The sequence below is a fragment of the Pipistrellus kuhlii genome, unplaced genomic scaffold, assembly GCF_014108245.1.
Source record: "Pipistrellus kuhlii isolate mPipKuh1 unplaced genomic scaffold, mPipKuh1.p scaffold_m20_p_1, whole genome shotgun sequence".
Lineage (NCBI taxonomy): Eukaryota > Metazoa > Chordata > Mammalia > Chiroptera > Vespertilionidae > Pipistrellus > Pipistrellus kuhlii.
Window position 1 is genome coordinate 196,738,078 of NW_023425404.1, and position 27,805 is coordinate 196,765,882.

General features: G+C 61.1%; 2 protein-coding genes across 2 annotated transcripts in view; both read right to left on the reverse strand.

Moving 5' to 3' along the window:
- The window catches only part of CUNH4orf50 (chromosome unknown C4orf50 homolog), a 37,137-nt gene extending 21,241 nt beyond the window's left edge, over positions 1-15,896 (reverse strand). The window contains exons 1-4 of the mRNA XM_045572153.1: positions 15,592-15,896; positions 13,131-13,565; positions 7,252-7,396; positions 3,906-4,474 (exon numbers count right to left, since the gene is read on the reverse strand). Coding sequence (XP_045428109.1) covers positions 3,906-4,474; positions 7,252-7,396; positions 13,131-13,456 — 1,040 coding nt within the window. The 5' untranslated portion in view covers positions 13,457-13,565; positions 15,592-15,896. The remainder of the gene's footprint in view (positions 1-3,905; positions 4,475-7,251; positions 7,397-13,130; positions 13,566-15,591) is intronic.
- Positions 15,897-17,580: 1,684 nt separating this feature from the next.
- The window catches only part of JAKMIP1 (janus kinase and microtubule interacting protein 1), a 67,666-nt gene continuing 57,441 nt past the window's right edge, over positions 17,581-27,805 (reverse strand). Inside the window, exons 16-22 of the mRNA XM_036420781.2 lie at positions 27,435-27,500; positions 24,457-24,525; positions 22,508-22,585; positions 20,223-20,426; positions 18,922-18,987; positions 18,127-18,171; positions 17,581-17,683 (exon numbers count right to left, since the gene is read on the reverse strand). Of these exons, the coding sequence (XP_036276674.1) occupies positions 17,654-17,683; positions 18,127-18,171; positions 18,922-18,987; positions 20,223-20,426; positions 22,508-22,585; positions 24,457-24,525; positions 27,435-27,500 (558 nt within the window). The 3' untranslated portion in view covers positions 17,581-17,653. The remainder of the gene's footprint in view (positions 17,684-18,126; positions 18,172-18,921; positions 18,988-20,222; positions 20,427-22,507; positions 22,586-24,456; positions 24,526-27,434; positions 27,501-27,805) is intronic.

The following is a 27,805-nucleotide window of genomic DNA, read 5'->3' on the forward strand; positions in this document are numbered from 1 at the left end:
GGAAATCACTTTTAAAATATGAAGCAAATAAGTTATTATCTTCCCACAGTGACTGCCTTCCCCGTAACTCTCGCCGTGACGGCCACAGCTGCCGGGGCAGCACACCTCGCTGCTTCCCTGGGTGAGCAGCCTCGCCCCCTGCCTCAGTTTCCTCCTCTGCAAAGTGGGATCAGGAACCCTGCAGGTCCTTGTAGGGGAACAGCAGAGGCTGGCAGGGAGTGTAGCACTGGGCCAGGCCTGCAGCAGCCACGCAATATGCCAGCTTCTGTCACGGCTTTCTGCCCGGTGCCCACGGCCCCGGGGCTGGCCCACCCCAGGTTCCCACTCCTGTAAGTCACAGCCAACCTTGCCCTGCGGTGGTCCCTTCCGCTAGGAGCTTCCGTTCCCGTGGGGCCATGGCGCAAATATCTCCTTACGTTCATTTATTCCCCGAGCAGGAGCGCCACCCCAGCCCACCCAGGCAGGTCGCCTGTTCGTCCACCAGGTGTCACAGCCGTGGCTGAGGCCGGATTTAGGGCCGAATGGCCCCGGCAGGTGACGGGGAAGAAGGAGAGTGGTGGAGGAGAGGCGGCAGGCTGTCCCAGTGGGAACTGGAGCCACCGGAGCGGGGGGTCATGGCATCATGGACTCCATGAGGTCAGGGAATCTTAGAGGAAATGACCTTCCCGCCCAATGGGGAGAAGGTAGCAGGGACTTGGGGGGCGGCCTGGGGAGGGGGAAATGGAGGCTCCTAGACACGGAGAAGGTGCACAGGCTGTGAGAGCCTGTACACGCAGGGGCGCAGGGTGCGGGGGGGGAGGGGGGGGGAGGGTCGGGCACGGCCTGGAGCTCAGCCAGAGCAGCAGGGGCCTCGGGTGCTGTGGGCAGGAGGCTCCACTCCGCTCCGGGGCCTGAGGGCCAGGGGAGCAGGACATCAGGCTACCAGAGTTCTCCCGAGAAAGGCCCCTGACAGGACCTGCTGAGCCTCAGCCCCCGGCCCCGCCCCTTGGGCCCCGCCCCTCGGCTCTGGGAAGCGCGCATGTGCACTGCTCTCAGTCCTGAGGCCGACCTCACAGGTGCACGGACACTGCTGCCACTGCTGCCACGGCCACGGCCGCCACGGCCACGGCCAAGCTCACACATTCCAGACCCAGACCCCGTGGGCAGCAGCTGGCTTTGCAGCTTCCTTATCAATAGGCTAGACTAGAGCATTTTCATTTTAAAATCACAGTGGGCTGGAGGCTGGCGGGCCCCTTCCTCTGCCCCCACGCCTTCACCAGGGGGTCTTGTCTCCCCTGTGGGGAGGGGTCTCATCTTACCCCCCCAGGGTCCCGCCCAGCAGTGGAGACCAGTCAGTCACCTCGGACTGTCCAGTCTAGGGGCAGCGTGGGGACAGGGAGGGGGCAGCTATTGTGTGCAAAGCGTGGGTGCGTCCACCCAGCTCCCCCGGGACCCCACGAGCCCAGGAAGGGATGGTGGCGAAGGCGGTGATGATGGTGGTGACAAAGAAGGCACTGACACTGAGTGTGACTGCCCACCCGCCATGCACCACACGGGGCTAAGGGCCGTCTCCGAACCTCTCGTCCCATCCTCACCAGCCAGCAAGGAAGTGGGTCCCGGGTCCCTCCCAGCTCACACCTGCGGGCACGGAGGCCCAGGGGGGTCAGTGACCTGCCCGCAGGCACCGCGGTGCCAGGAGGCAGCGCTGCCTGCCACGCAGGATCCCCGCCTCAGCCCTGCACACTCCACGCCCAGCTCGCAGCTCCGTGTCTAAGGTCCGCGCGCTCTGTCCTGCGGTCCCTACACGGCAGCCTCTGCTGCTCCCTCTGCTCCCGCCTGGGGAGGGGCTGGAGGCGGGCTGGCTGGGACTGGACCTGACAGCCACGCAGGGAACTTTCTGGAGGATCTGACGGCACCACGGTACCCAGAGAAGCCTCCAGAGCCAGAGCCTGGGGCATGGGGCCTCTAACTGATAACTGGCGAGACAGCGAGGTCACAGGTGCAGGCTGACGAGGGGCTGGGGGCTGGGGGCGCACAGCTACGAATCCGGCCGACGCCGCCCCACAATCCTCCAGAGCCATCCCCGGCCTGGCACCTCCAGGTGCGGCACAACCTGGAGCCAGGGCTCCGATCCGACCCGTGTCCCCTCCCGGCCCCGGGACTGGGTGACTGAGTGCCCATGGCCAAGTCTCAATCTCTCCATCTGCCCAGTGGGTGGCAGCCTGGCGCCCAGGTGTGCTGAGGGTTAAATGGGAACACAGACTGTCCAACATGCCAGGTCTCTTAACTATTTGGGTGCCACCCTGCCTCTTGGGAAAGAAGGCGTGGGTCGAGCGTAGGAGGAGCTAGATTGGGCGAGTGAGGACTGACGCCGTGGTAGGCAAACTGCGGCTCGCGAGCCACACGCGGCTCTCTGGCCCCTTGAGTGTGGCTCTTCCACAGAATACCATGGCCTGGGCGAGTCTATGTTGAAGAAGTGGCGTTAGAAGAAGTTTAAAAAATGTGGCCCTCCAAAGAAATTTCAATCGTTGGGCCGTTGGTATTTGGCTCCGTGGGCTGAGTTTGCCGGCCAATGGCCTAAAGGATCGTCTTACGCTTAGGAAGATCACAGGAAGGATTCTAAAGGACAACTGCCATCCAAACACGGTTTATTTTCCAAAATTACAGTCAGGGGCCAATGTTCAAACGTACAGTGTTCCTTTCATCCACGAACATAGCGAAGGGGGAGCGAGCAGGACACGCGGCGGGGGACGGAGGAATATAAAGTCAAAGATAAACAGACGCAGAGAAACGCTCATTAAAAAAGGGTCCCGCAAGGTACAGGGCATCAGGCTGAGACGTGCACGGTTAAAGGTCCAGTGCCTTTGAAATAGGTGGTCTGGTCAGAAGGTAAATGTGATTTTTTTTTTTTTTTTTTAATGAGCAATGTTGCTTGAGCTACCGTGGCTCACTGGCTTTTCCTTCAATGCACGCCGACCCCCGAAGAGAAGCCGAGAAGAGGGCCCGGGAGGAGCTGAGCTGGCTCTTTTGGGGAGGCAGAGGTGCAGCGCAGACAGCAATCGGACTCGGAGGACTGCGTGACCACAGGTCAGTGCATGGCCTCTGAGCCTCAGCCTCCTAGGAAGTGAGGGTGCCGACAGCGCCCGCCTCAGCCGCCACCATTCAATGCAACAGCGCCTCCGAGACAGCCCGGAGGGCGCCAAGCACAGGGCAGGGCAGGTCACATGTAAGCTGTTACCTTTCCGTCAGTCACGTGACTAAGCAACGGCCTCTGCCCTCGCCTCCAGAGCCTCAGAAACCTGCCCGAGGTCACCCCACTGGCGAACAGGAGAGCCGGAAGGTCCGCCCCGTGAGCTTCCCACCGCGCAGCCCCCTCAGGCCCGGCCTGCCCCCGGGGAGCTCACAGTGTCAGGGGGAAGGCAGGTGCACACGCAGGCCACGCCCGGACGGTCACCGCCTTCGGTGCGGTGAGGGAGGCCAAAAGGGGCAGCTGCTGTCCCAGGGAGCGGGGACCGGGGACACACACCGCGCCCCAGGGGCGCGGCCAGCCCAGGGCCTGGCACATGGCTGGGCCATTAGAGGTTGGCTCTGGGTGGGTGGACCACAGGGACCAGACAATGAGGGGTGAAGGGTGGGTGGCTGGCTGGCTGCCTGGAAGTGGTTGGAAGCAGACGGTAGGGTGAGATGATGGAGCATGGGAGACACGTGGATGGGTGGACAGGTGGATGGATGAATGGGTCGGGGGTGAGCAGGACTGGCTGGCTGGCTGGCTGGCTGGTGGGTGGGTAGGTAGGAGCTGCCCGGGGTGAAGGGTGGACCGAGGGGGCTGATGGGGTTGGCTGGGTGGGTGAAGAGGGAGCCTGGAGAATGGGCGGGTCAGTGACTTAACCAAAGTCTGCACCAGGAAGTGAGAGAAAGGCAGTCACTCCTGCCCCCAGGTGCCGCCACTTACCAGGCTCCCGTGGCCAGCAGGGGGCGCGCTGCGCACGCGCTCGCCCGGGGCCTGGGCCGCCAGCTCCTCGCGCAGGCGCCGGTTCTGCTCGGAGAGGTCGTCCACCTGGCTCTGCAGGCCGATCTCCGACAGCTGCAGGCCGTACAGGCAGCAGCGCAGGTCCTCCAGCTGCGCCCGCAGCCGGCGCGCCGCCTCGTCCCGCTCCCGCTCGCCGCGCTCCGCCCTGGCCCGCAGGGCGCGCAGCTCCGCGGCGTCCTCGGGGTCCTGGGGGTCCACGGGGCCGCGCTGGGGGCCGGCGGGGCCCCGGGTCGGGGCGCTGCCCGGGCCCGGCGCGTCCAGCTCGGCCAGCAGGAGGCCCGCGGCGCGGCAGAGGCGCCGAACGTCCCGCTGCAGCCGCTGCACCTGCGCCCGCAGCGCCCGCTCCTGCTCGCGCGCCAGGCCCAGCTCGCGCCGCTGCGCCCGCCGGCAGCGCTCCAGGGCCTCGTCCGCCTCCCGCAGCCGCTCCCGCAGCCGCCGCCGCTGCCGCCGCTCCGCGCGCTCCTGCTCCAGCACCTGCGGTGGCCGTGGGCGAGCGTCAGGGGGCAGGCCCTGGAGCCTGTCTTCGGCTTAAACTTCGGCGTTTGGTGCATCGGAGGATATTTTCACATTAACATGTCGCATCAAAACCCTATTTATATCTGTTAGGGAGTTTTCCGGCGCCCCCCTCCCGTACATCCTGCACCGGAGCCGAGTGGTGCGGGGACAGTCACCCAGCTCAGCCGGGCCGGAGGAGCCGGGAGTGTCTGTTAGGGAGATGCGGGGAGGAGACCCGCAGGCACACCTGGAGACAATTCCCGGTGAGGAAGCCCCTCGGGGTGAACCTGTCACCGGTGGTGCTGGGTGCTCTGTCCCCCGACAGGTGTGCCTCATGGGCTTTCAGAGTGGCCACAGGCACTGCGGACACGAGGCGTCCATGGCGCAGTGCACGCTGCCCGGAGCGCTGACCGCGGGGCGGAGCCGCCGCTGGGCCAGCATCAGGCACAGGGCGGCCGAGCTGGTGCCCGCACCCCTACCGCACCTGCTCCGCAATGCACGGGTGTCGGGGAGGGAGCCAGAGGCAGAGGTCCAGGTCACCCAGGGATCCTGAGCAAGCCCCTCTTCACTGACCACCCTCGCCTCCCCTGGGATGGGGTCCTGGCAGGGGTTTCCCAGGAGCATGCAGGCGTCCTGAGGCCAGAATGGGGATGGGGAGGGGCCTTAGTGTCCACAGAACGAGGGCCGTGGCCTTGCCGCGCCTCACACGGTCTCCCTGGCTCTCTGTCTCCCCAGCGCTCGGTGAGCATCTCTGATCACAGGGCCGAGTCTGATTCACCTTGGAAACCTTGCTTGTCCTGGAGGCACGGCTCAAAAATGCATATCAGTGTATCTTCCACAGAGACCCGTGACGGAATCGCTCACACCTCTGTGTTTTGTATTAAAAACTCCCCTGGGGCCGAAACCGGTTTGGCTCAGTGGTAGAGCGTCGGTCTGTGGACTGAAAGGTCCCAGGTTCGATTCCGGTCAAGGATATGTACCTTGGTTTCGGGCACATCCCCGGTGGGGGGTGTGCAGGAGGCAGCTGGTTGATGTTTCTCTCTCATCGACGTTTCTAGCTCTCTATCTCTCTCCCTTCCTCTCTGTAAAATATCAATAAAATATATATATTAAAAAAAAAAAAAAACTGCCCTGGGGCCCGGCTGGTGTGGCTCAGTGGTTGAGTGTTGACCACTTGCAGACTCGATCCCCAGCCGGGGGCATGCAGGAGGCAGCCGATCCATGATGCTCTCTCGGTGTTTCTGTCTCCTTCTCCCTTCCTCTCTCTAACAATCAATAAAAACACAAGAACTCCTCTTGGGACACTGCTGGTGACTGCTACAAGCCCGGGAGGGTAATGAACTTGACTTTCAGTGCCCGTCGTTCAATAGAAGGGGGAATCGCCACTCATGTGCCGCCCCCCCTCTCCCCCCATCGCAAAGACTCCTTTCAACATAACTGAACGCCTTCCCTGAGCCGGGGTGACGAGCTTTTGTGAGCGTCTCTGAGCGCTCCCACAGTAAGGAGCACACGGCCACGCGTACCCCGCTCCAAGGCCCAGGCCGTGTCCTGAAGCAGCGCCTGCTCAGCCCGGAGCCCCTTTCTCACCGCCTAGTCGGCTCTACCTGTAACCGGGCTGTGACTCAGAGCTGACTTCCCGCCCGCCGGCGATGGCAGCCTGCAAGCAATCACTGCCCAGGACAGGACCCCCTGAGGCTCTGGGGGCGCCGCTGCCTCCGTCTCCACCTCTGACTCCTGTCATTTCTGCCTCCGCAGTATTTCCTATGCGCCCCGCCCTCCTGCCTGCATCATCTCCCCCCTGGAGTCTTTCCATAAACACTACTAATGACAAAAGCGGCCACTGCTGTAAGTGTTTTACACTTATTAACTCACTTAGCCCTCATCACAATCTGAGGGTGTTGGTGCTATATCCTTCCCATTTCACAGAGGAGAACACCGAGGCCCAGAGAGGTTACGTCAGTTGCCCTACGTCACACAGCCATCTGCCTCCAGCTCTGATTTGTCCCCCATCCCTGCCATCTCTCTCTCCCTGCAACTAGAATGACATCCCCCAAAGCCTGGTCCAGAGCCTCTCCTGCTACGTCCCCAGCGCCTGCCCTCTCTCTCTCTCTCCTTCAGAATCGGTCCGCGCAGCGGCCCTGGCGGGCTGGCCCTGTGGGAACCCTCCAGTCTCACCAACTCCCTCTCCCCACGCACACCCCCTGCGGGGACCTGGTATGTCCCCCAGACCTCCATGCCTCTGCCCGGGTGGCTGCCCACGCCTCATCTCGCCTGCCCTGCCCGCAAGGCCCAGCTCTCCGGCCGGCCCTCTGCGGCTCCCGCCCCATGCATTGCTCACCATGCCGCACCGCCCTCGTGACCCCAGCGCCCAGCTCTGAGTCCTCGTTTCCTATCTGGGTCCCCACCTGCACTCCAGCCCGGAGGCAGTGACCGGGGCAGCCCTCTCCCTGTCCTTAGGCCAGAGCTGTGTCCCACCCCCCCATACAGGCACGGAGGCCCCAGAAATGAACTCTGCCCAGCGCTCCCAGTGAGTGCCCAGACCCCGCAGGTCACCCCGCCCGCACCCCCACCCCAACGGTCCCCGCGGGAGCCTGTGAGGCAGGCAGGGCAGGGATCCCATGTTCCACATGACCTCACCCAGGTCCCCCACACACTGTCTCTGCTCAGGTGTAGCTGCGACCACATCCAAACACGGGGGGGGGGGACCCCGAGGGGAAGAGAGTTGGTTCTGGAGGGAAGGGGAAGGCCCGTACCTGGCAGGCGAGCTCGCCCTGCAGCGCCTGCAGCTGCTCCTGGGCCCGCAGGGAGGCGCTCCTCTCCTGGCACACGCGGGCGCTCAGCTGGTCCACCTTCCGCAGGAGCCTCCGCTCCGACCGCTCCAGCTCCTGGATTCTGCACGGGAAGCAGGCGGCGCTCAGTCCCACGCGGACACGGCAAACACGCCCAAGGTTTGCACACGCCCGGACCGCCTCTGGGTGGCTGTTTGGCCCATGTCGTGCTCGGACACAATTGCATTTTGTAAAACATCTCACGTATCTTCCTAGGGATGAGCTACCACAATCCAAAAGGCATCTGTGGACTAAGAAGGCTCCAGGCGTCAGAAATCCCAATAGGAACCTCATCTTTAAGCCAGAAACCCCGAGGCTGGCCACTCAGGGAGAGCTGCGCTGGACAAAGGTAAGTACCTCGTGGTCTCACTCACTTGTGGGACACAATGAATGTAAACTGATGGACAGAAATAGAGCCAGAGGGGGAAATAGTCTAGCCCAGTGGTTGGCAAACTGCTGCTCGCAAGCCTCATGCGGCTCTTTGGCCCCTTGAGTGTGGCTCTTCCACAAAATACCACGGCCTGGGCGAGTCTATGTTGAAGAAGTGGCGTTAGAAGAAGTTTAAGTTTAAAAAATGTGGCTCTCCAAAGAAATTTCAATCGTTGTGCTGTTGATATTTGGCTCTGTTTAAAAAAAAATAAAAAAAAATAAATAAATATATATATATATATATATATATATATATATATATAATTTTATATATATATAATTTTATATATATAATTATATATATATAATTATATATATATATATATATATATATATATATATATATTGATATTTTACAGAGAGGAAGAGAGAGGGATAGAGAGTTAGAAACATTGATGAGAGAGAATCATTGATCAGCTGCCTCTTGCACACCCTCTACTGGTGATGTGCCCACAACCAAGGCACATGCCCTTGACAGGAATCGTACCTGGGACCTTTCAGTCTGCAGGCCGACGCTCTATCCACTGAGTCAAACCGGTTTCGGCAATATTTGGCTCTGTTGACTAATGAGTTTGCCGACCACTGTTCTGGACTATAATAGAAGTAATTCTGTTATTTGCAGATTTTCAATATTTCCTACAACTTCTGTGATATCATACTGTGTCAGTACAGTTTTGATATTAAATATTATACTTAAAATCTTTTTTTCTTCAAATATTAATGTTTTGTTGCATGTAATATTATACTTAAGATTGTTTTTCTTAAAATATTAATGTTTATTGCATGCAACATTATTATATTTAAAATCATTTTCTTGAGCTATTAATCTTTATTGCATGTAACATTATTATATTTAAGATTGTTTTTCTTAAAATATGAATGTTTATTGAATGTAACATTATTATATTTAAAATCATTTTCTTGAGCTATTAATCTTTATTGCATGTAACATTATTATACTTAAGGTTGTTTTTCTTAAAATATGAATGTTTATTGAATGTAACATTATTATATTTAAAATCATTTTCTTGAGCTATTAATCTTTATTGCATGTAACATTATTATATTTAAGATCGTTTTTCTTAAAATATTAATGTGTTTTTCTTGAACTATTAATGTTTATTGCATGTAACATTATTATATTTAAAATCATTTTCCTTAAGCTATTAATGTTTATGCATGTAACATTGTTATATTAAAATAGTTTTTCTTGAAATATAAATAAGATAAAGGAACTGAGCCTGAAGCAAGCACCTGCATGGCCTCAGTGAACCTTCACCTTGCCAGCCCACAGGTGGGCTGCATGACCCTTTCTTCACACTGGAGGAAACTGCAGATCAGAGAAGCCAGGCAACCTGCCCCAGGTCACACAGCATTTTGGAGCCCAGGCTGTCTGACTCCCAAACTGACACTTTAACCCTCTGCTCCATTGCCTCCCTTCTGAGCTACATTCCTGTGACTCTCTTCTGTAGAAGTGATTGAATCAGAAAAAAAAAAAAGTTTGTGCAATTAAAATAATTAGTCTCTGTGACTACAGAAGTAAGAAGTTGGAGGGGCCATTTGTCTGGCAGGGACAGCAGAGGCACGTGAAGGCTGTTTGTTTCCCTGGGGGAATGCTGAGGCGGGGTCACATGCAGCGGAACACCCAGCCTGGACGAGCCGCTGACCACAGCCACGTGTCGGGGGAAGCACGTGTGAGTGGGGGAAACCCGAGGCCACAGCCTGGCTGCGGCCCAGGAGGAACCTCAGAGACGTGCCTGCCACCTGCATGCACCGAGCACCCCAGTCTCCGAGGTGCCGATCTTACCTCCATAATAGAAACCAGGGGCACGTGGGAAGTGTGTGCCCGCCTGCCTGGCCTGCCCATCGCCACTCCTTTACCAACTCCGCCCCGGCCACCCGCTCATCCAGGACAGCGTGGCTTCCCTAGATGAGGACTAGCTTTGCCTGCTGGCTCTGCCGCGTACAGCCATGGAGCCCAACTGGACTCATTCGCCACTCTGACCCTCAGTATCTATATCTGTTAAAAATAGAGTTAATTGCACCTTGCTCAGAGGTTGTTGTGAAGATTAATAAAATGATGCATTCTTATTAATAAGTAGAGGCCCCGAAATTCATGCACGGGGGGGGGGGGTGTCCCCTCAGCCCAGCCTGCACCCTCTCCAATCTGGGACCCCTTGGGGGATGTCTGAATGCTGGTTTAGGCCCAATCACCTGCAGTCAGACATCCCTCTCACAATCCAGGACCGCTGGCTCCTAACTGCTCACCTGCCTGCCTGATCGCCCCTAACTGCCTCCCTCACCCTTTCCCTCCCCCCCAACCCCTGCCACTAGTTTCCCCCAACTGCCCCCTGCTGGCCTGGTTGCCCTAAACTGCTCCCCCCTCCACCAGCCTGGTCACCACCAACTACCCTCCCCAACCCCCCCGCCCCTGCTGACCTGGCCACCCCACCCAGCCTGCTGTTCGGTTGTCTGTCCAGTTGTTTCTGTCATGATGGCCCCTGGCTTTTTATATATTAGGATAAGCTAAGAGACCCTCTCCTCCTCTAGCTCCGAGGCCCTGGGGGAGATCCGAAAGTGGCAGAAGGGCGTGCGGATTATAATCGCGTCCCTTCCAAACTGCACGAGAGGAGGGGCTCCAGGTTCACCGGTCAGGCTGTCCCGAGTGGCTCTGATCTGTTATAAAACGTGGCATCGAAACGGAACAAGGAAAGCCTCTCTAGCCTCTGAGAGCGGCCTGAAACACTAGCCGGGAGACAGTGTTTCACTCGGACATCGTCCCCACCGGGGAATGGTGGGTCCCACTGGGGGCGGGCGGAATAACGGCCCACAGAGGCATCTAGGCCCGGACCCCCGGGACCCGGGAGTGCTGCCTTCAAGTGCATGTGAGACTGCGGTGTGACTGCGTTCAAGAACGTGAGATTATCCTAGACTGTGCGGGGGGGGCCCAGGAGAGAGGCAGACGGCTCGCACATAGAGGGTACAGGCGTGCGGGCTGCTAGGCTGGCGGCATTGCAGACGGAGGCCAGCACGAGCACTGCTCCTGCAGCCGCTGGCCAGGCCAGGGCAGCCCCCGCCGGCTGAGGAGCGCGCGCTGGCCAGAGCGCAGGGCCCCCTGCACCTGACCCCAGCCAGGGAGGCCCTGCCTCCGGAGACGCAGGGCTGTGGGGCCGCTGTTTGAGCCGCAGGGCTGGGCAACAGGAAACTCACACACTCGCCAACACGAAACACACACCGAAGTACAGCTCTACACCAATGAGCGCCCAGTTAGACCAGCATGCAAGGCGGGAAGGAGAGCTATGAGCTGGGAGACACGCTCGGGGGGTGGGGAAAAGTCGTCCCTCACGGCCGCCACTCTGGCCAGGCTGCCTGGGTTCCAGGCCCAGCCCCGGGGGCTCGGTGCAGCCCACCCGCCGAGAACAGAGGACACGGCCCACATTTCCCCACAGACGGGCCCAGGCTGCCTGGCCCAGGTCAGCCTCAGCCCAGCCGCAGCAGCCACGCACTCACAGTGCCCGTCCCCGTCCCTCCCTCACACGGAGGGGTCGCCTGTGGCCGGGGTGTCCCGCCCATCCTCCCCACGCCTGCTGACCTCCTGGTTTTCACTGTCAATCGTTCTGGAGGAAGATTTGAATGGGCAATACTGTGTGGGCCACACTACTCCTCTGTCCGGGGCTGGGCCCTGTCCGCCCGCTCCCCGCCCCCAGGACGTATGCTCTGGGATGGATGTGTCCCCCCAAATTTGTACATTGAAGTCCTAACCCCAGGGCCTCAGAATATGACTGTCTTTGGAGATGGGGTCCACACAAAGGAATTCAGTGAAAATGTGGTCCCTTGAGTGGGCCCTAATCTAATCTGCCTGGTGTCCTTATAAGAAGAGATCAGGACGCAGACACACACGGAGAAATGACTGTGGGGACACAGAGACAAGATAGCCATCCATCAGCCAAGGAGAGAGGCTCAGGAGAAATGAACCCTGCCCACATCCCGATCGGGACTTCCGCCTCCAGAGCTGTGAGAGGATAGATGTCCGATGTTGAAGCTGCTCAGCCTGTGATACTTGGTTGTGGTTGTCATGGAAACTAATACAACTTAGTGCGTGGCTCTTGGGAAGTGAGTACAGGTTGTAGAATCAGTGGGTGGGTGGATGGAAGATGGATGATGGATGGGTGGATGGTGGGTAGATGTATGTATGTATGGATGGATGGATGGATGTGTGGATGGATAGATGAATGGATGGATGGATAGGTGGATGCATGGATGGATGGATAGGATGGATGGATGGATGGATGGATGGATGGATGGATGGATAGTTGAGTGGATGGATGGATGGATGAACGGATGGTGGGTGGGTAGATGAATGGATGGGCGGTGGGTGGATAGATAAATGGATGGGTGGTGGGTAGATAGGTGAATGGATGAATGGATGGGTGGTGAGTGAATGGATGGATGGATGGATGGATGGATGGGGTGGATAAATGAATGGATGGGTGGTGGGTAGACAGGTGAATGGATAGATGGATGGAGAGATGGAAGGATGGACAGATGGATAGACAATCATAGGAGTGATACATAGAATAACTAAATAATTTTTTTGATATGTGAATTCCTCCATGTGAAACGTATTATAAAGAAGAAAAATAGTAAAGCAGATGTAAATACACATTTAATGACTTGCCTTTATTAAAATGAAGGGGAATACAAGGAAAGGCCGAAGTCTCAGGCAGACCCCAGACTCTGGCTGCTGGAATACTGGGAACCCGTGGGAGGCGATCCCGCCATGACCACACTGCGTCTCTCCTCTGAGGTCCATGCCGAGCCCGCCTCCCGCTGCCAGCCCGGGCACCAGACCGCAATCCCGGAAGAGCCCGGGCTTCGGAGAGAGGCCTGGAGCCCATGCTCAGCCTTGGGGCCATGTGGCTGCCTCCGGACAACTTCCCACAGGGAGTTCAGGGTCAGCAGCGAGAAACAGACACAGGGCCTGCTGCGCCGGTGGTGGGTGAGCCCAAAGGCCCATCAGAGATGACAGACAACCCAGGGACTAGTGACTGCCCACGGCTACCCCTGTCCCTGGGCTGGGAGGCCCCCCGGGAGCGGGTGGTGATGCTGGGGCGGGGCCACAGCAGGAACAGGACCACGGAGGGACCGGGAGTAGGACTGAGCTGTGGCCACCGTCAGAAATGTCACGCAGAGCAGCAGAGCTGGGTGGACGGGAGAGAGAGAAGACATGGACAGCAGGGCCGGGCGGGCAGGCTAGCGACGTAAGTGCCTGCTCCCTCGCCAGGGGAACGATGCTACCCGCCTTCTGACCGGCTCTGACGCCCGGGCCCAGGCAGCGCACCCCGCAGAGGCCCACGTGGCACCTTTACCTGCTCCTGAGCCCCGACTCCGACCTCACGTACTTGTCCACCGCCGCCAGCAGCTTCTGCTCCGAGGCCTCCAGCTGCCTCCGGAGCGTCCCTGCGTCCGTGTCCACGTCGGGGCTCCCGGGGGCCACTCCTCCCGGGAGGCGTCCCTGCTCCTCGCCGCTGTCCTCGGCGCCGCTGCCCTCCTCGCCGCTGTCCTCCGCATCCCGGAAGACCCAGGCCGTGTCGATCTTCACGTCCACGTTCACCACGTCCCCGCCGTCCCCGCCGGGGGCCCTGACCACGTAGCTGAAGGTCTTCTCCGCGCGCCCGGCCGCCGCGGGCTCCATCCCGGCATGGCACGGGCCGCGGCCTCAGCAGGCAGGTGCGCTTGCGACGCTGGCTTTCTGGAGATCGCGAGGCGGGTGCAGCCCTCCAGATTGTGCGGGAGAATGTCCCCTGAGGAGGCAGGAGCGGTGCATTATTCATGAGGGGCTCGGTTTCACCCGCCAAGCGTCACGCGATACGCACGGCCCTCTCGGCTTACGCACCGGCATGCCAGCACTCCCGCCCAGCGAGGCACCGCGGGTCCCCGGAGCTCAGTGCCGAGCCCGCCGTGCACAGGAGGGCACAGAAGGGCATAGAGGGTCTCCCAGCGCGGCTCAGGCTGGCACTAATGACGGGGGTCTGTGCCCGGCGGCCAGGACAGCCGGCCTCCACCAAGGACCCGGAGGTGGAGCCACCCTAACTGCCTCGCGGGTGAGGAACCGGGTCTGGGAGGGGGCGCTTGTCCAGCCCACAGATATGGGGGGGCAGAGTCAGCTCACAGCTGGGCCTGACTGTGAACCTGAGGCAGGGATGCCCCCAGCCTGGGGGAGCTACACTTCCCTCCGGCAGGGACAGCCCCGGGCCTGGAGGGGGGCGGCCTCCTCCTCTTTTCTGGAGGAGCGCAGCCCTAAGAGAGGACTCCCCGCCGCATCCCCCAGGAGGGTAAAAGGCGGCCCGTGAGCCTCAGCTGGGGAAGCGCCCAGGCCTTTAGGGTTCGTGACTAAGACGTCCAGGTCCAGGGAATGAGCTCCCTGGTTCTGGGGGAGGAGAGAGGAGGCCCTCCCTGTCAACCACCTCCCGCCGGCTTCTTGGGGGTGGAGCCCTGGTGGGAAGGGGGGGGGGGCATCACAATGAGGGCTGTAAGGACGGGCCCTGCACCCTAGGGAGCCACCAAGGCTGAGGGTGGTCCCAGGAGGGGCAGCTGCCGAGAGCGGGGCGCTGGAGTTCCCAAGTGGACTGTAACAGCCCAGGGAGATGGGAGAAGGGAGGCGGGAGGGGCCCCACTGCACCCCGCTGCAGGGCTGGGAGGGGGGCATCGTTTGGGGTGCAGGAGCCTCGGAGAGTTCTCAGACAAACTCCGGGAGGGGACCCCCACCGGCTGGAGGGACTGCCCCCCCTCGCCGGCAGGCCGCGAGCAGGCACTGCTTCAATGCAAGAAAGCAAACCGGGAACAGAGCCAGTGCCTGGCCTGGGCTCAGTCAGGTGGGCTCCTGCCGGTCCCCCCGCTGACGGATGTGGAGGGCAGGGCCGCAGCCACGCACCCTGAGCCCTCGGCCTGCAGACAGGAGGGGAAGAAGACCGTGAGGGGGCGCAGGAAGGCGTCAGCTGGCGCAGGCACAGCAGCCAGGTCTCCAAGGCAACGCAGTCCCCGCCCCAACGGGACAGCTGACCCCTGGCCTCCCGGCCTGCAAAGCAGCCAGGTGCCGGGTGCAGAGTGGGCAGCCGCATCATAGGTTTCTACATCACCCCGTGCCCTGCCCGTGCCCAGCCCCGTGCCCAGCCCCTGGCTGGCGGCCCCTCTGCCTCCCAGAGGCTCCCAGGGTGGATGCCAGAAACCCATCACTGTCACTGACAGAGAGGTGTGGACAGGGAATCGGAAGGCTGGTCACCCCTAATTGCTCTGAAAGGTCGGAGCTAATCGCTCACTGTTTAGTTGAGACCTTGGCAGCTAAAGCGGCCTCCACCTGTTAGTCATATGTAAATTCCTGCTGAGGAAACCCCAGACCCAGGACCAGCTCCTTTTCGGTTGTGATTTGCAAGAGGAAGAGATGCTGGGAATGGCACTTCTTTTGGAATTTCCTGCCAAACGGATATGGGTGTATTTCATAACCTTATTAAAAGGGATGGCGAGGCCACAGCGAGGCGGTAGTCCTCTCTTGGGCTCCCACCTGGCCCCCAATATTCTCAAATTAATGCTCTTCTAGTCTCTTTCATTTGTGTGTGGCCTCCTCCAGAACCAGAACCCTGAACCGGAACCCTGAACCACGTGAGACGTGAAAGGGGCTCCCCCAGACGGACCCATCCCTTCCCCCTTTGTGTAAGGATGTGACCTTGGGTCCAGCCGACCCCGTAGCTCTGCTCCCTGGAAACCACACCTGTGGACCATGGGCTGTGTTACCAGGCAACCGCCACCACCCCCCTGAGGGGTGCAGCTCACCTGGGCGCCGAGGCGTGGCTCCCAGGGCCCCGAGGTTCCCTGAGAAGAACACTCCTGGCCCCGGGCCGGCCCTGGCAGGGACCGTGGAAGCGACGCCTGGACCGTCACGGCAAATGCCGGCTCCGTTGGCGATGCTGGTCTCCCAGGCCCGGCAGCTCCGTGCCTGCCGGCGTGAGCCTCAGCCCTCACACCCGTGCCGTCTGAGAGACCGGCCTGGTCCCGTGGGCTATGCCGTCTCCTCTGAGGACGCCGCCCGCCGAGGAGCTGGGTGCCCCTGCTGAGCCTCCTGCCAGGGTCCCGGAGACCTGTGGCTGCCAGCTGTGCCAGAGAAGCGCTCTCGGGAGGCGCTGGAGAAACCGAGACGCCGAGGGGCGAGCGTGTTGCCAGTGTCCGCGGCAGGGAGGACGCCGGCTGCTGGTGGACCTGCGTGGGTCTGACTTCAAAGTCCATGCCCTTCCCGCCCGCCGCCCGGGTGTGAGGTGAGCGGACGGAAGGTGGACACGCGGGGGCGCCCTCCTGCAGCGGGCAGAGGACCCCGCGCCACAGGGACTGCTTCCTGAGTCCCGGCGTGGCCCCTGGCGCCCCCCGCCGACTCAGGCAGCAAGGCGGGTCTCTGGGCTTCCTGGGCCCCGAAAGCAGATGGGGCCCGCGGTCCTCCCTGCCCACGCGGCCCACACGCCGTCCCCACCGCGTGCTCAGGCGCCGGGTCTTCACGCACGGGCGTCCGTTTGGTCGCTGAAGGCTGGCAAGTCGGGGGGCTGGGGTAGCAGGTGCTTTGGGTTTAGATTAAGAAGAGAGTCTCCCTCAGCGGTTCCGGGGCGCTTCCTCTGGCCCCCAATCCTTAGATTTGGTGGGAACAACCTCCCCATGGGGCTGGGATGCCCCCTTGGTGCCCACGGCCGGTCCTTCTCCACCCCTGGGGTTGCCCTTCCGAAAACTCCCTGCGCTTCTCCTGGGTGCCCGCCCCCACACGACTGCAGGTATTTTCCTTTCCGCCAAAGGCTCTTCTCACCGGCTGTGCCAGGAGGGCCCACAGCGCCCCACGGGCACCGAGCGGCAGTGCCCGTCCTCGGGATCAGCCCGCCCTTGCCTCCCGCTGCCTCTCCTGGCCCAGCGTGGCTGTCCTTCCCTGCGCACGCACACGTCCATGTCACCTGGTCCAGTCTGTCCAAACGTCTTCCTCCCGAAGGTGTGGGGGCGGCAGGCAGGTGAGCAGGAGCATTATTCTGGACACGACCCTCTCAGCCTCCCCCAAGCCCCACCCTGAGAGAGCAGCAGCGGCAACGCCCCAATGCTTTCCCCAGGAGCCCTGGCTCCGGCTGGTCTCCGTGAGCAGGAGTGCGGCCTGGTCCCAGACCACTGTAGAAGGAGCGCCATTCCCAGCATCTCTTCCTCCTGCAAATCACACCCAGTGGAGCCGGTCCCGGTGGTCAGCGGGGCCGGGCCGCCCATCCTCACTCCGCGTGGCCCCAGGACTGTCATGCTCTGGGACTTTCTCCACGTCACATACATGGGAGTGATGGAGCTTGGTGCTCCTTGGGGTTCGCCTTCCGCAGCGGGCGAGGCCCCGGGCCCCCTCTCTGGCCGTCAGCGGCCGGGCTGGCTGCACACACGTCTGGAGGGTTTTGTGGGCCCGGGGCGTGGCTTTGGGTCCAGGTCACAGGAACACTAGCCAGTCCCTCTGGGTGCACAGGGGGCTGTTCACAGGGACGTATGTACAGGGTCTGTGTCCACCGGCAGGCCGGCCACGGCCACGGCCACGGCGGCACACAGGCCGGCCACGGCCGGCCACGGCCATGCGGACGCTCTCCGGGGAGCTGTGTCCGGTAATTGCACTTGGTTCCCTGGAAGTCGGGTTTCCGCCCCGTGGGCTCTTGAAGGCCCCCCGTGGGGACTCCCTGGCCCCGAGCGTGACACAATCCCGTCCCCCCTGCAGAACTCCTCCAGCTCGGCCTGGCGGGACCGCTGCCATCCAAGGCCCCCTCCGCCGCTGTCAGGGCCGTGAGCCCGCGGGGAACAGCTTGTGAACGTGGTTCGCGTGGGGTGGGGTTGCCATAGGGCCTCAGTTTATCCCACCGGCTCTTTTTCTGCCCTGTGGAAAGGAAAAATAGTGTGATCGGATGCAGGAACAAGGGGAAACTAACATGGCGGGAGAGCCCCAGGCTGACGTGCCCCCTCCTGCCCCAACTGCTGTCCTGCCACTCCAGCTGAGCCCACGAGGACCTTCCCCCCCAAATCCAGGGGAGGAGGAAACAGGACCCGGATAGCCGGCCCTGCAGCACCCACCTCCCCTCACCCCCATGGCTTCCCGCCCCTGCGGCTTCCCGCCCCCACAGCTTCCCGCCCCCACCTGCTGAGGCCCGGGGCACTCCCTGGTCCTGCACAAACCCTGCGTGAGCACTGCTTAGCGTGAAGGCTGACCCAGCCAAGCAGAGTCGGGCCTTCCCCGCCTCGCTCCAGGGAAGGTCCCAGGCGCACCAGGCAGGCTCGCCCTTGAAGCCCTGAGATTTTCTCTGAAAAGGAAAGGGTACCAACCCCAGGTCTCGGCTCCCTGCCGTCCTCAAGGCCACAGAACGAACGCTAGCGAGAAAAACAAAAAAAGGAACAGAAACTATAAAATAAGACAAAAGAAAATGAGACAAGAAAGGAAAAAAGAGAGAGAGGTGTAAGAGGCGGAGTATGGGATTTAGGGGCAGCATTTTCTAAGAACGTGGGCCCAGGGGTGAGGAGTGGAGAGAGAAACAGGAAGTGAGGGGGTTTCCGAGCCGCCCCTTCCCAGTCCCGGGTCCTGGCCAAGCATCTGCCCCTCTCGGGCTCGGTTTCCTCAGCCGTGAAACGGGAATGCCTGTAGCCACACAGGGCTGGTGTGAGTGCCGGCCAGGCTGGCCTCGCTTCTCTCCGGGAGGGAAGACCTCAAGGACATGCCCTGGCTTTGGCAGAGGCGGCCACGGGAAGGGAATGGCCCCTGGGGAGCCCCAAAACCTGTGGCTAGCGGTTGCCTCCTCCTTCCCAGAGAGGTGACGCGGAGGGGGGGGCGAGAGGTCTTTGTGAGAAAAACAACATCATGCCCCCCCAACACACACCCGCGCACACGCGCGCACACACACACACACACACACACACACACACACAATTCATCCCAAACTGCACTTCCCAGAAGCATGCTCCAAGCAGCTATTGGTTCGTGGACATGCCGATTTGGGGGGGAGGGGTCAGGGCAGAAAGGGGGTGTCTGGAGACGGCCCGTTCTCCAGCAGTGGGACCGGCAGGAGAGAAGGTTTCCCGCTAACGTGGCCCTGGCACAGCCCCATGGCCGGGGCCAGCACCCACCTTTTCCTCCAGCTCCTTCAGGTGCCGCCGCTGGGCCTCCAGCATGGCCTCCAGCTCCCGGACTCTCTGAAACACACCCCTTCGCGTCAGCAGAGCCCCTTCAGGTTCTAATCCGGACCCCCCTGTTCACCGAGGAGCAGTGGCTTTCCCTCCCCCAGGAGGCGCTCGCAGCCCCCCTCGCCCCCCAAACTCTGTTCTGCTCCCACTCACTAACGGAGGGTTTTGCCTGCTCCGGAAGTGGAATTAGAGCTCCACAGCGTGTGCTCTTGTGACAGGGTCTCTTTAAAACGTAAAATAGCCAAAGCCGGTGTGGCTCAGTGGATAGAGCGTCGGTCTGCGGACTGAAAGGTCCCAGGTTCGATTCCGGTCAAGGGCATGTACATCGGTTCCGGGCACATCCCCGGTAGGGGGTGTGTAAGAGGCAGCTGGTCGATGTTTCTCTCTCATCGATCAACGTTTCTAGCTCTCTATCTCCCTTCCTCTCTGTAAAAAATCAATAAAAATATATTTAATAAAAAGAATAAATAAATAAATAAATAAGCCAAGACCAGTTTGGCTCAGTGGATAGAGCGTCGGCTTGGGGACTGAAGGGACCCGGGTTCGATTCCGGTCAAGGGCATGTACCTTGGTTGCGGGCATATCTTCAGTAGGGGGTGTGCAAGAGGCAGCTGACCGATGACTCTCTCTCATCGATGTTTCTAACTCTATCTCTCTCCCTTCCTCTCTGTACAAAATCAATAAAAATATATTAAAAAATAAATAAGTAAATAAATAAATAAAACGGAAAACAAAGACTGGACCACAGCACGGCGGTGTCCTGGGCAGGACCATCAATTTGAGGTGGTGCAAGACCCCAGGGGGAGTGGGCAGAGGGAGTAACGGGGGCAGGCCCAGGGTGCAGAGGGCCTGCCTGGGGTTCACCCTGAAAGTCCAGGGTCCTGGGGCCCCCAGTCCTGGAACGGTGCTTGGTACCCAGACATTAGAAAACTCACAAACAACAATGGTGCGATAAGAGAGAGGAAGGTGGTACATTTGTAGAGGGGGCAGGGGCTAAACAACCCAGGCTGCATCCTCTGGGCAGGGGGGAGCCAAGGAGGGTCTCTGGAGAGGGGGTGCTGTGTGAGTGTTGGGAAGGGTGAGGCGGGGGTGGTTGGCAGGGAGAGGGACGGTGTCCCGGGAGGGTGTGGTGATGGCCTGTGGTCCCAGCAGATGTCCCTGCAGGCCGGCTGGGGCGAGGACACTAAGGCACCAGGCACCAACACGACACGGGTGAGGAGTGGCCGTGGCCGTGGCCGCCGCACCTGCTGGGCCTGCTGCAGCAGCTCCATGCGCTCCCGCAGGACCTGGCTGTCGAACTCGCGGCTCTGCCGCAGGATCTGCCGGCGCACCTTCTCCACGGCGGCCTGCAGGCCCTCCCGCTGGCCCGCGCTCAGCGCCGCGCCCGCCTTCCCGCCCGGCTCCTGCTGCAGCGCATCATACAGCGTGGCCTCCAGCTCCTGGATTTTCTGAGGGCAGAGCACACAGGCAGGGCCTGGTCGCAAACGGGGGGACAGTCCTGGCTGGGGCGCCCAGGGCGGCAGAGCCGGGCAGGGACCCTCAGCCCAGGGCGGCAGAGCCGGGCAGGGACCCGCCGGCAGCCGGCAGCCACGGCAAGGGGGTGAGGGAGCCGGGCCCAGCCCCGCACCCGTTTCTGGGAACGTGTCTTCCTGGATCCGAGGGCAAGAAGAACAGGATCATAACCACCCCTTAAACGTGTGATCCAGCCTGGCCGGCGGGGCTCGGGGTCAACCCAGGAGCCAGGAGGTCGCAGTGCGATTTCCCGACAGGGCACAGGCTCCGGTTGCAGGCTTGATCCCCAGTGTGGGGCGTTCAGAAGGCAGCCGATGAACGACTCTCTCTCATCATGGATGTTTCTATCTCTCCCTCTCCCTCCCCCTCTCCATCTCCTTCCTCTCTCTCTAAAATTCAATAAAAGCATATTTTTTTAAAAAATGTGTGATTCAACTGGTTCTTAATTGACCCCTGACCTTGGGAGCAAGCGCCCCCTTCCTCAGGGTGCTGAGAGGGGATCGCCCCAAAGCGCCACGCCGGGGTCCCCTGGCGGCTTAGGAGGAGGGCAGCTGTAACCCACGCAGTAACCCTGCGCCCCCGGAGAGGAAGACGCCCCACGCAGCTAACGGCTGCAGAGCAGTGCAGCATGGGCCTGGGAGGGCTCGTGTCCCCATCGTCAGAGGAGGCATTTCCTCTCAGCTCCCCGTGAGGCCGCATGTGCCTTCATCTAGGGACGAAGGAGCTACCTTCTCCGCCCCCTGGATGCCCGTGCACTCCGCTTCCCCAGAATAGCTCCGCGCCCTAAGACGGCACAGCCAGGCACCCGTTTGGGGGGGACAGGCAAGACGAGGCATGCGGAGGTGTTGGGTGGGGACAGCACAGGGGACCCTCTCCTGCTGGGGGGCCCTGGCCGCCCGGCCTCCTCAGCGCCAGCACAGTGTGCTCACGCCTGGCGGACTCGGGGCCCAGCGGGCCGGGCCCAGTCCCACCCGTTCTGCACAGTGATTGTAACAGCACGGGATCTGGCCCGGAGGTGCCAGGCTCTGTCTGCTGCCCTGCCTCTTCCTGCTCAGCGTGGCCTTGACCTCGCACTTCTCGCCGCTGGAAAGGCTGCCACCCGAGCACTCGCTGTGGGTCCTCGGAGCCTCTGACAGACGTGGGACCCTGAACATGAGCTTTGCCTTAGTCACCAGGAAGCCCAGGACCAGTCTGTGGCAAAAGAGCAATACTGGCCTGGCAGGGGTGGCTCAGTGGGTAGGGCATCCCCGTGCAGTGAAAGGTTACTGGTTTGATTCCCGGAAAAATCTTTAAAAAAAGAAAAGCAATAGAGCAAAAGCCCTCGCACAGGGCCATTTTGTTCTGATGAATAGGCGGCCGCTCCCTGCTTTCCCTGTTCCTTCATGACTGTCTCTTTCCTATCCACAGGAACACTGTCTTGAAGGTTTATTGATTGATTGATTGATTGATTGATTGGTTTCAGAGAGGCAGGGAAAGGGGGAGAGAGAGAGAGAGAGAAAGAGAGAGAGAGAGAGAGAGAGAGAGAGAGAGAGAGAGAGAGAGAGAGAGGGAAACATCAATGAAGAGAGAATCATTGATAGGCTGCCTCCTGCACGTCCCCCACTGGGGACTGAGCCTGCAATCCAGACATGTGCCCTGACTGGGAATCTGAGCTGTGACCTCCTGGCTCACAGGTCGACAAGCAACCACTGAGCCACGCCAGCAGGGCAGCTTTGCACTTTTAAGCATAATATTTAAATGCAAACAAACATAAGAGGGTGTGTTTTTCCATTCGTCTGAAATGATTACTAGAATTGGACAGCTTGTCTAGAGGAGCCACCAAGCTGAGTGATGGAAAGTCACGATGATGTGGGACGTGGGCCCTTCCTCTGTGCGGCCATTCCCAGCCCGGCGTGCAGGTGGCGCCTCTGCGGCTCCCTGGCGGCACGCGGAGGACTCGGAACGGCCTCGGCCGAGGAGAACGCGGCCTCCGCGACTGAGTCTAAAACGCCACCGCGCCCACCCCGCCCGGTCCTACCAGGTGAGCCTGGTCCAGCGCCTGCTTCCTGTAGTCCAGCTCCTCCTCCAGGAAGCCCTTCTGCTTGCTGAACAGGTCCTGGGGGAGGAGGCGCGGTCAGAAGCAGAGGGACAGCTGCAGCCGGCCCTGCCGAGCCTACCGCCGGCCCTGGCTCCGCGCGTCTCCCGGGTTGAGGAGGGGACTGGGGCCTCAGGAGAGAGGGGTGGGTGGGCGCCTGCTGGCTCCCTGAGTCCTCTGGCGGGAGCCTCACAGGCCCACAGACCCGGATCAGGGCTCCCGCCCTAGTGGGAGTCCAACTGCAGAGAAGGGTCCCCCTCCAGCCCCACGCCTGGATCTCCAGAATCTGTGAAGAGCAGCTCAGTGTTTGGACAGGTTCAGGCCTCGGACTGATGAGCAGGCACAGTCCTCTCGTGGCCACGTGCAGATCCCAGCCTGGAGGGCAGAGCCTCCCAGCACAATGACAGCCAACTGATGGTCCGAGCACCTGGCCCCACGTGCCTGAGTGACGTGCGCTTGGTAGAGTTCAGATGCATGTAACTGAATAGGATCGAAACCCATGAGAATGTTGTGAACATATTGACCACGCCCTTCCTTTGCCTCCTGGCATCGGCTATAAAATAAAGACATGGCTTGCAGGCCTTGGCACTGTCTCTGCATCCGGGAGCAGTGTCCCACCCAGACCCAGCTTTCACTCTCTTGTCTGTCTTTTCTCCATCCTTCACCGCCCCCTCTCAGGGTCACAGAGCCTGGCTGAGCTGGTGGCACATAGGCGCCCTGGGGCTGAGGATGCCATGGCCGTGCCGGCTCGCCACAGGAATCCTTTCTGGTCCTCTTACCACATCCTGAGGCTCCCGCCGACCGTCTCAGTCCTTCCCAGAGGCAGGTCTTCTGCCTCACGTGGCCAACACCATTCTCCTCCCCCCCCCCCCCATGAGTGTCACTGCCCCACGCTCCCTCCAGGTCCCACTGTCAGCCCCAAGCTCCATCTCTCCAGATCACAGTCGCTCTCCATTGCGAATTGAAGGTTTCAGAGTTAGAGCGCCTATATGGTAGCCCTTTGACTTTATTGATGAGGAGACGGAGGGCCAGAGTGGACCAGAGCCTAGTGCTGGATACCCAGTTGCCTAGTGACAGGACTGAAAGCCCAGGTTTTCAGTGACCACCGTTACCCAGCGCAGAAGCAAGGTTCCTAACCCAGGTCCTCACCTGTTCCTAAGGCCCACCCGCACCTTGGGGCTGTGCTGAGAGGGCGTGGGTGCCTTAGTTTCCAGCTCGGGGGTCTTTCCACACCACACACGAATCCAGGCCTGTGCTTCCCGCCCACACCTTTCTTGCCTCTCATTTCTGGTCTCAGAAGGCTCAACAGTTCTCTCTTCTGACACTCCTGCCTGCCTCTCTTCCCATCCAGCTGCCCACACGCTCCCGGTGAAAAACCACCAGCAGGCGCCCGGTGCTGCGCAGAAACAGGCTGTGCATCGGGGGTCTCTCGGCTCCACAGCCCCATGAGGTGGAGATGGAACCCACTTATGGCTAAGGAAACGGAGGTCCAGGGTTTCTTCCCAGGCGCTCCGGCCCGTAAGGAGAGACGCCTCAGTATCCCCAACGTGCCTCCCCGACTGCACGCTGCACAGTGGCCCCATGGGCTTGGGGGCCGCTCCTGGCAGCAGGCGCCCCGCGTTCAGTACTGAACCCCTGAACCAGGCCCCGCGTTCGGTACTGAACCCCTGAACCAGGCCCGGACAGCAGAGGCGCCCGAAACATATAGTAAGTGAACAGCGAGGTGGATGGATGACCACCGTTACCCAGAAAGGCGCCAGGGCAAAAGCAAGAGAAATGCGTGCAAATAAGTAACGGGAAAACGCACGCCGGTTTTTCTGGGGCGAGGGCGGGGGGTGAGGAACAGGGGGTCACCTGAGCTCTTCCTCGCCTCCTCCGGCTCCGTCGCTTACCTTTTCCTGCTCCAGGTCCAGCATCTTCTGGGTCAGGGCCGCCTCGGTGCCCTCGATCTGCTTCAGCCACTGGAAGAGAGCGGGCGGAGGAGCAGCTGAGGGCGGGGCTCCGGTGAGGAGGGCGTGTGGGTCTCCTCCCAGGTGGGCTCCTGGCCCAGGGGCACAGCCCAGGGCAGCCTCGGGATGGAATGTCAGTCTCTGCAGATGTTCCAGCTGTTTGCTCAGGGACCGGCCGCGTCATGGACACACACGTGTGGGCACGTGTCGGTGGATGGGTGTGGGGGTTACCCAGGTGAGCCCCTGAGTACCGGAGGCAGTGGGCACGCGTGGTGTGGGAGCCTGCCTAGCACGGGGTGGGCCCGAGCGTGGAGGACTGCAAGAGTGGGCATCTGGACTCCGCAGCCGGCCGTGGCCCACATGTCCGGACCTCCTCCAGCCCCTCGCAGCCGTCCCAGGGAGAAGCCAGCATCACCCCATTTTACAGGTGAGGACCTGGGGGTGAGGATCTGAGGTTAAGTCTCTTGTCCAAGGTCACACGGGTGGGGAGTGGGGATTTTGAACCCAGCACTGCCCCTGCAGCCCCGCCCCCCAGGCACGTCTGAGCAACCAGTGCACCAGGGGATGCAGGCAGGAGAGGGGTCCAGACATGCAGGGGTGCAGCTGCGAGGGCCTGAGAGTCACATGTGCCCAGTACCAGTGTGCAAGGGGCTGAGGGAGGCGGGCACAGCTGCTGAGGGCTGAGGCAGGGGCCGCTGTTCCCAGGCTGTAGGCTCCACACAGGACTCACCGGCACCCCTACAGCCTGGGATGCAGCGGCCCTGCACCTCGGGGGTGTGCTGAGGGGGTGCTGGTGCCTTAGGGACAGGTAAGTGTGTTTTGGGCAGGGAAACGGTTTCGTTCCTCACATCCTGACGTCAGCAGTCGTGAGATGAACAAACTAAAACGGGAGTCGGTGTCAGTGACCACGGCCGGCTGCTCCCAGGACAGGCTCTGCAGGACGTGATGTCCTCCTCCTCCCGGGTACACAGAGCGCGGGGCGCGTGCTGTGCTCAAAGGGCCGGGACAGGACCTCCCCCGCGGCGGACAGAAGTCCGGGCCACGAGCAGCGTGGGCAGGCGAGGTCGCGAACTCCACATCGGAGTCTGCCGTGTGCAGGCCTCGCTCCGGGAGTGGGAGCCACAGGGCTGGGGCAGGCGTGGCCAGTCCGCCCCCAGGCCTGGAGGAGTCTGGGGAGCCCGGCAGGTGCCCCTCCCCGCAGCTCTCACCGCCCACACGTGCTGGGCGGACCCTGGGACCCAGCTCCCCCTCAGGGACACCCCGGCCGGGACTCCGGGCCAGCCATTAGCAAGCCTGACCGGGGCGGCCTCAGTCACCTTCTCTGATCCCGCGTGACCGGCGGGAACACGGGCTTTTTCCAGCACCCATCTTTCTGATGAGCCTTGAACTTGAGGGAAGGGAGGTGACTCGCCCTCACCTGTGAACCTCCAGGGCCCTGTGTCCAGGCCTCTCTGAGGGGCATGTGCCGTGGGGGGGGGGGGGGGGGGGGGCAAGACCCGGTCCCTGACCTTGGCCTCCCCTGACCAGGGGGGTCTGGGTGCTGGGATGGGGCAGGGCTTCCGGCGGTGAGGGGAGGAGGCCTTGGCTCGAGGTCACCGAGGACAGCCTGGGACGGCCCGCCCTGACTTACATGGGTTCACGCCCACGCTACGAAGCAGGCCTGGCCTCTCACCCGAGAACTGCAAGGCCTGTTTGCTCAGGTGCTGGTTTGGGCGGCAATCCTGAGCTGTGGTGTGATGGTGGAGGGGTGACGGCAGAGTCAGCAGGGCCCCTGATCCCGTGAGAACTGCTCTGCAGGGTGACCGGCCCGGCTGGCCGGCCGGCTGCCCAGCTGTCTGACGGGGACCGCCCCTATCTCAGCTGAGATGCCCACGTCCCTGGAAAACCCTGGGCCTGGAGCAAGCCCCACGGGTGGCCACCCAGCTGCCCTGTCATTGCTCTCAGCGGGTCCCACTGACCCGCTTTCTGGGGGGCTCACAGCACCCACATTCTCCCTAAGGGAGAGAGCCACTCCTGGGCATTTCACCTTTGCTCACGGACAGGTGGCAGGATGTGAAAACACCCGTCTCAGTCCAGTCCCCAAGACAGCCCCCAGCTGGACCTCATCCCCCTGGCAGAGTTGGGCTCCTCTACATGAGCCCCGGCAGCAGCTTGCTGCTTCTGCTCGCACCCACCTGTGTGGGATCTGGCAGCTGAGGGAGGAGCTGGCAGGAAGGGGAGGAGCTGATGGAGAGAGGAACTGGCAGGGGGAGGAGCTTACGGGGGGAGGAGGTGGAGAGAGGAGGAGGCTGATGCAGTTCTTTGTGGTCAGGGCACCCATGGTGCCAGGCTGACCAGCCAAGGATTCTGGGGATCCGGGCAGATGGGAGCAGCTGGAAGAGGCTAGAGGAAGTGGGTGGGTGACAGAAACCAGACAGCTGTAGCCACAGCCAGGCAGGCCCCAGGCCCTCGGCCCCTCAGGCAGCCCTGCCCCGGAAACCGGGCTGACAAAGCACCCAGAACTTTCTCCATCACCGGCCAGGCCACGTCCGAGCCTCCCGGCCGGAGGTGAAATGGGAGAGACACAGGGGTCGGGCCTCACCCGCGGTGGGGACAGGAAGAAACGTGGGAATGCCCTCAGCGTCTCACCGCGGAGGGAAGGCTGAGCGTGGGGGCCACCGGCGGGACAGCGGGGGCGCAGCAGGGGAGCTGACGGGAGGCTCAGCCTGGAAGTGTGAGGGGTTCAGTCCATGTGAACAGGGGCGTGGGCAGGGCCGAAGGAAGCACACCCACTGAGGGCCCGGCCTGCGAGTTTCCCACAGCCGCGCCTGACCCTCTAGAAAGCAGGAGGCATGCACGTGCGCATGCACCACAGACCGACAGACCGGCAGACCGGCCTGCGCCCTGAGCGAGACCCGAGGGCAGTGGGTGCTGGGCTCTACCTTCTCACACAGCGCCAGCACAGTCCCGGCCTGGATGATGGCCACCTGCTCCTCGTTCCTCAGATTCTAAAACACAAAACCGGGCAAGGCTGTTTGGCACGGGCTCCCACAGACTTTCAGCGCCAGACAACCGACAGGTCCTCTCCGAGCAGTGTCCTCCACCCTCTCAAGGTCATCCCACCCTCTCAAGGTCAGCCCTACCCTCTCAAGGTCAGCCCTACCCTCTCAAGGTCAGCCCTACCCTCTCAAGGTCAATCTTCACCCTTTCAAGGTCAGTCCCACCCTCTCAAGATTAGCCCCCAGCCTCAAGGTCAGCTTTCGGTGGCAGAGACATTCTCTCTGAGGGGCTCGGAGATGAGCTAATGGAGAAC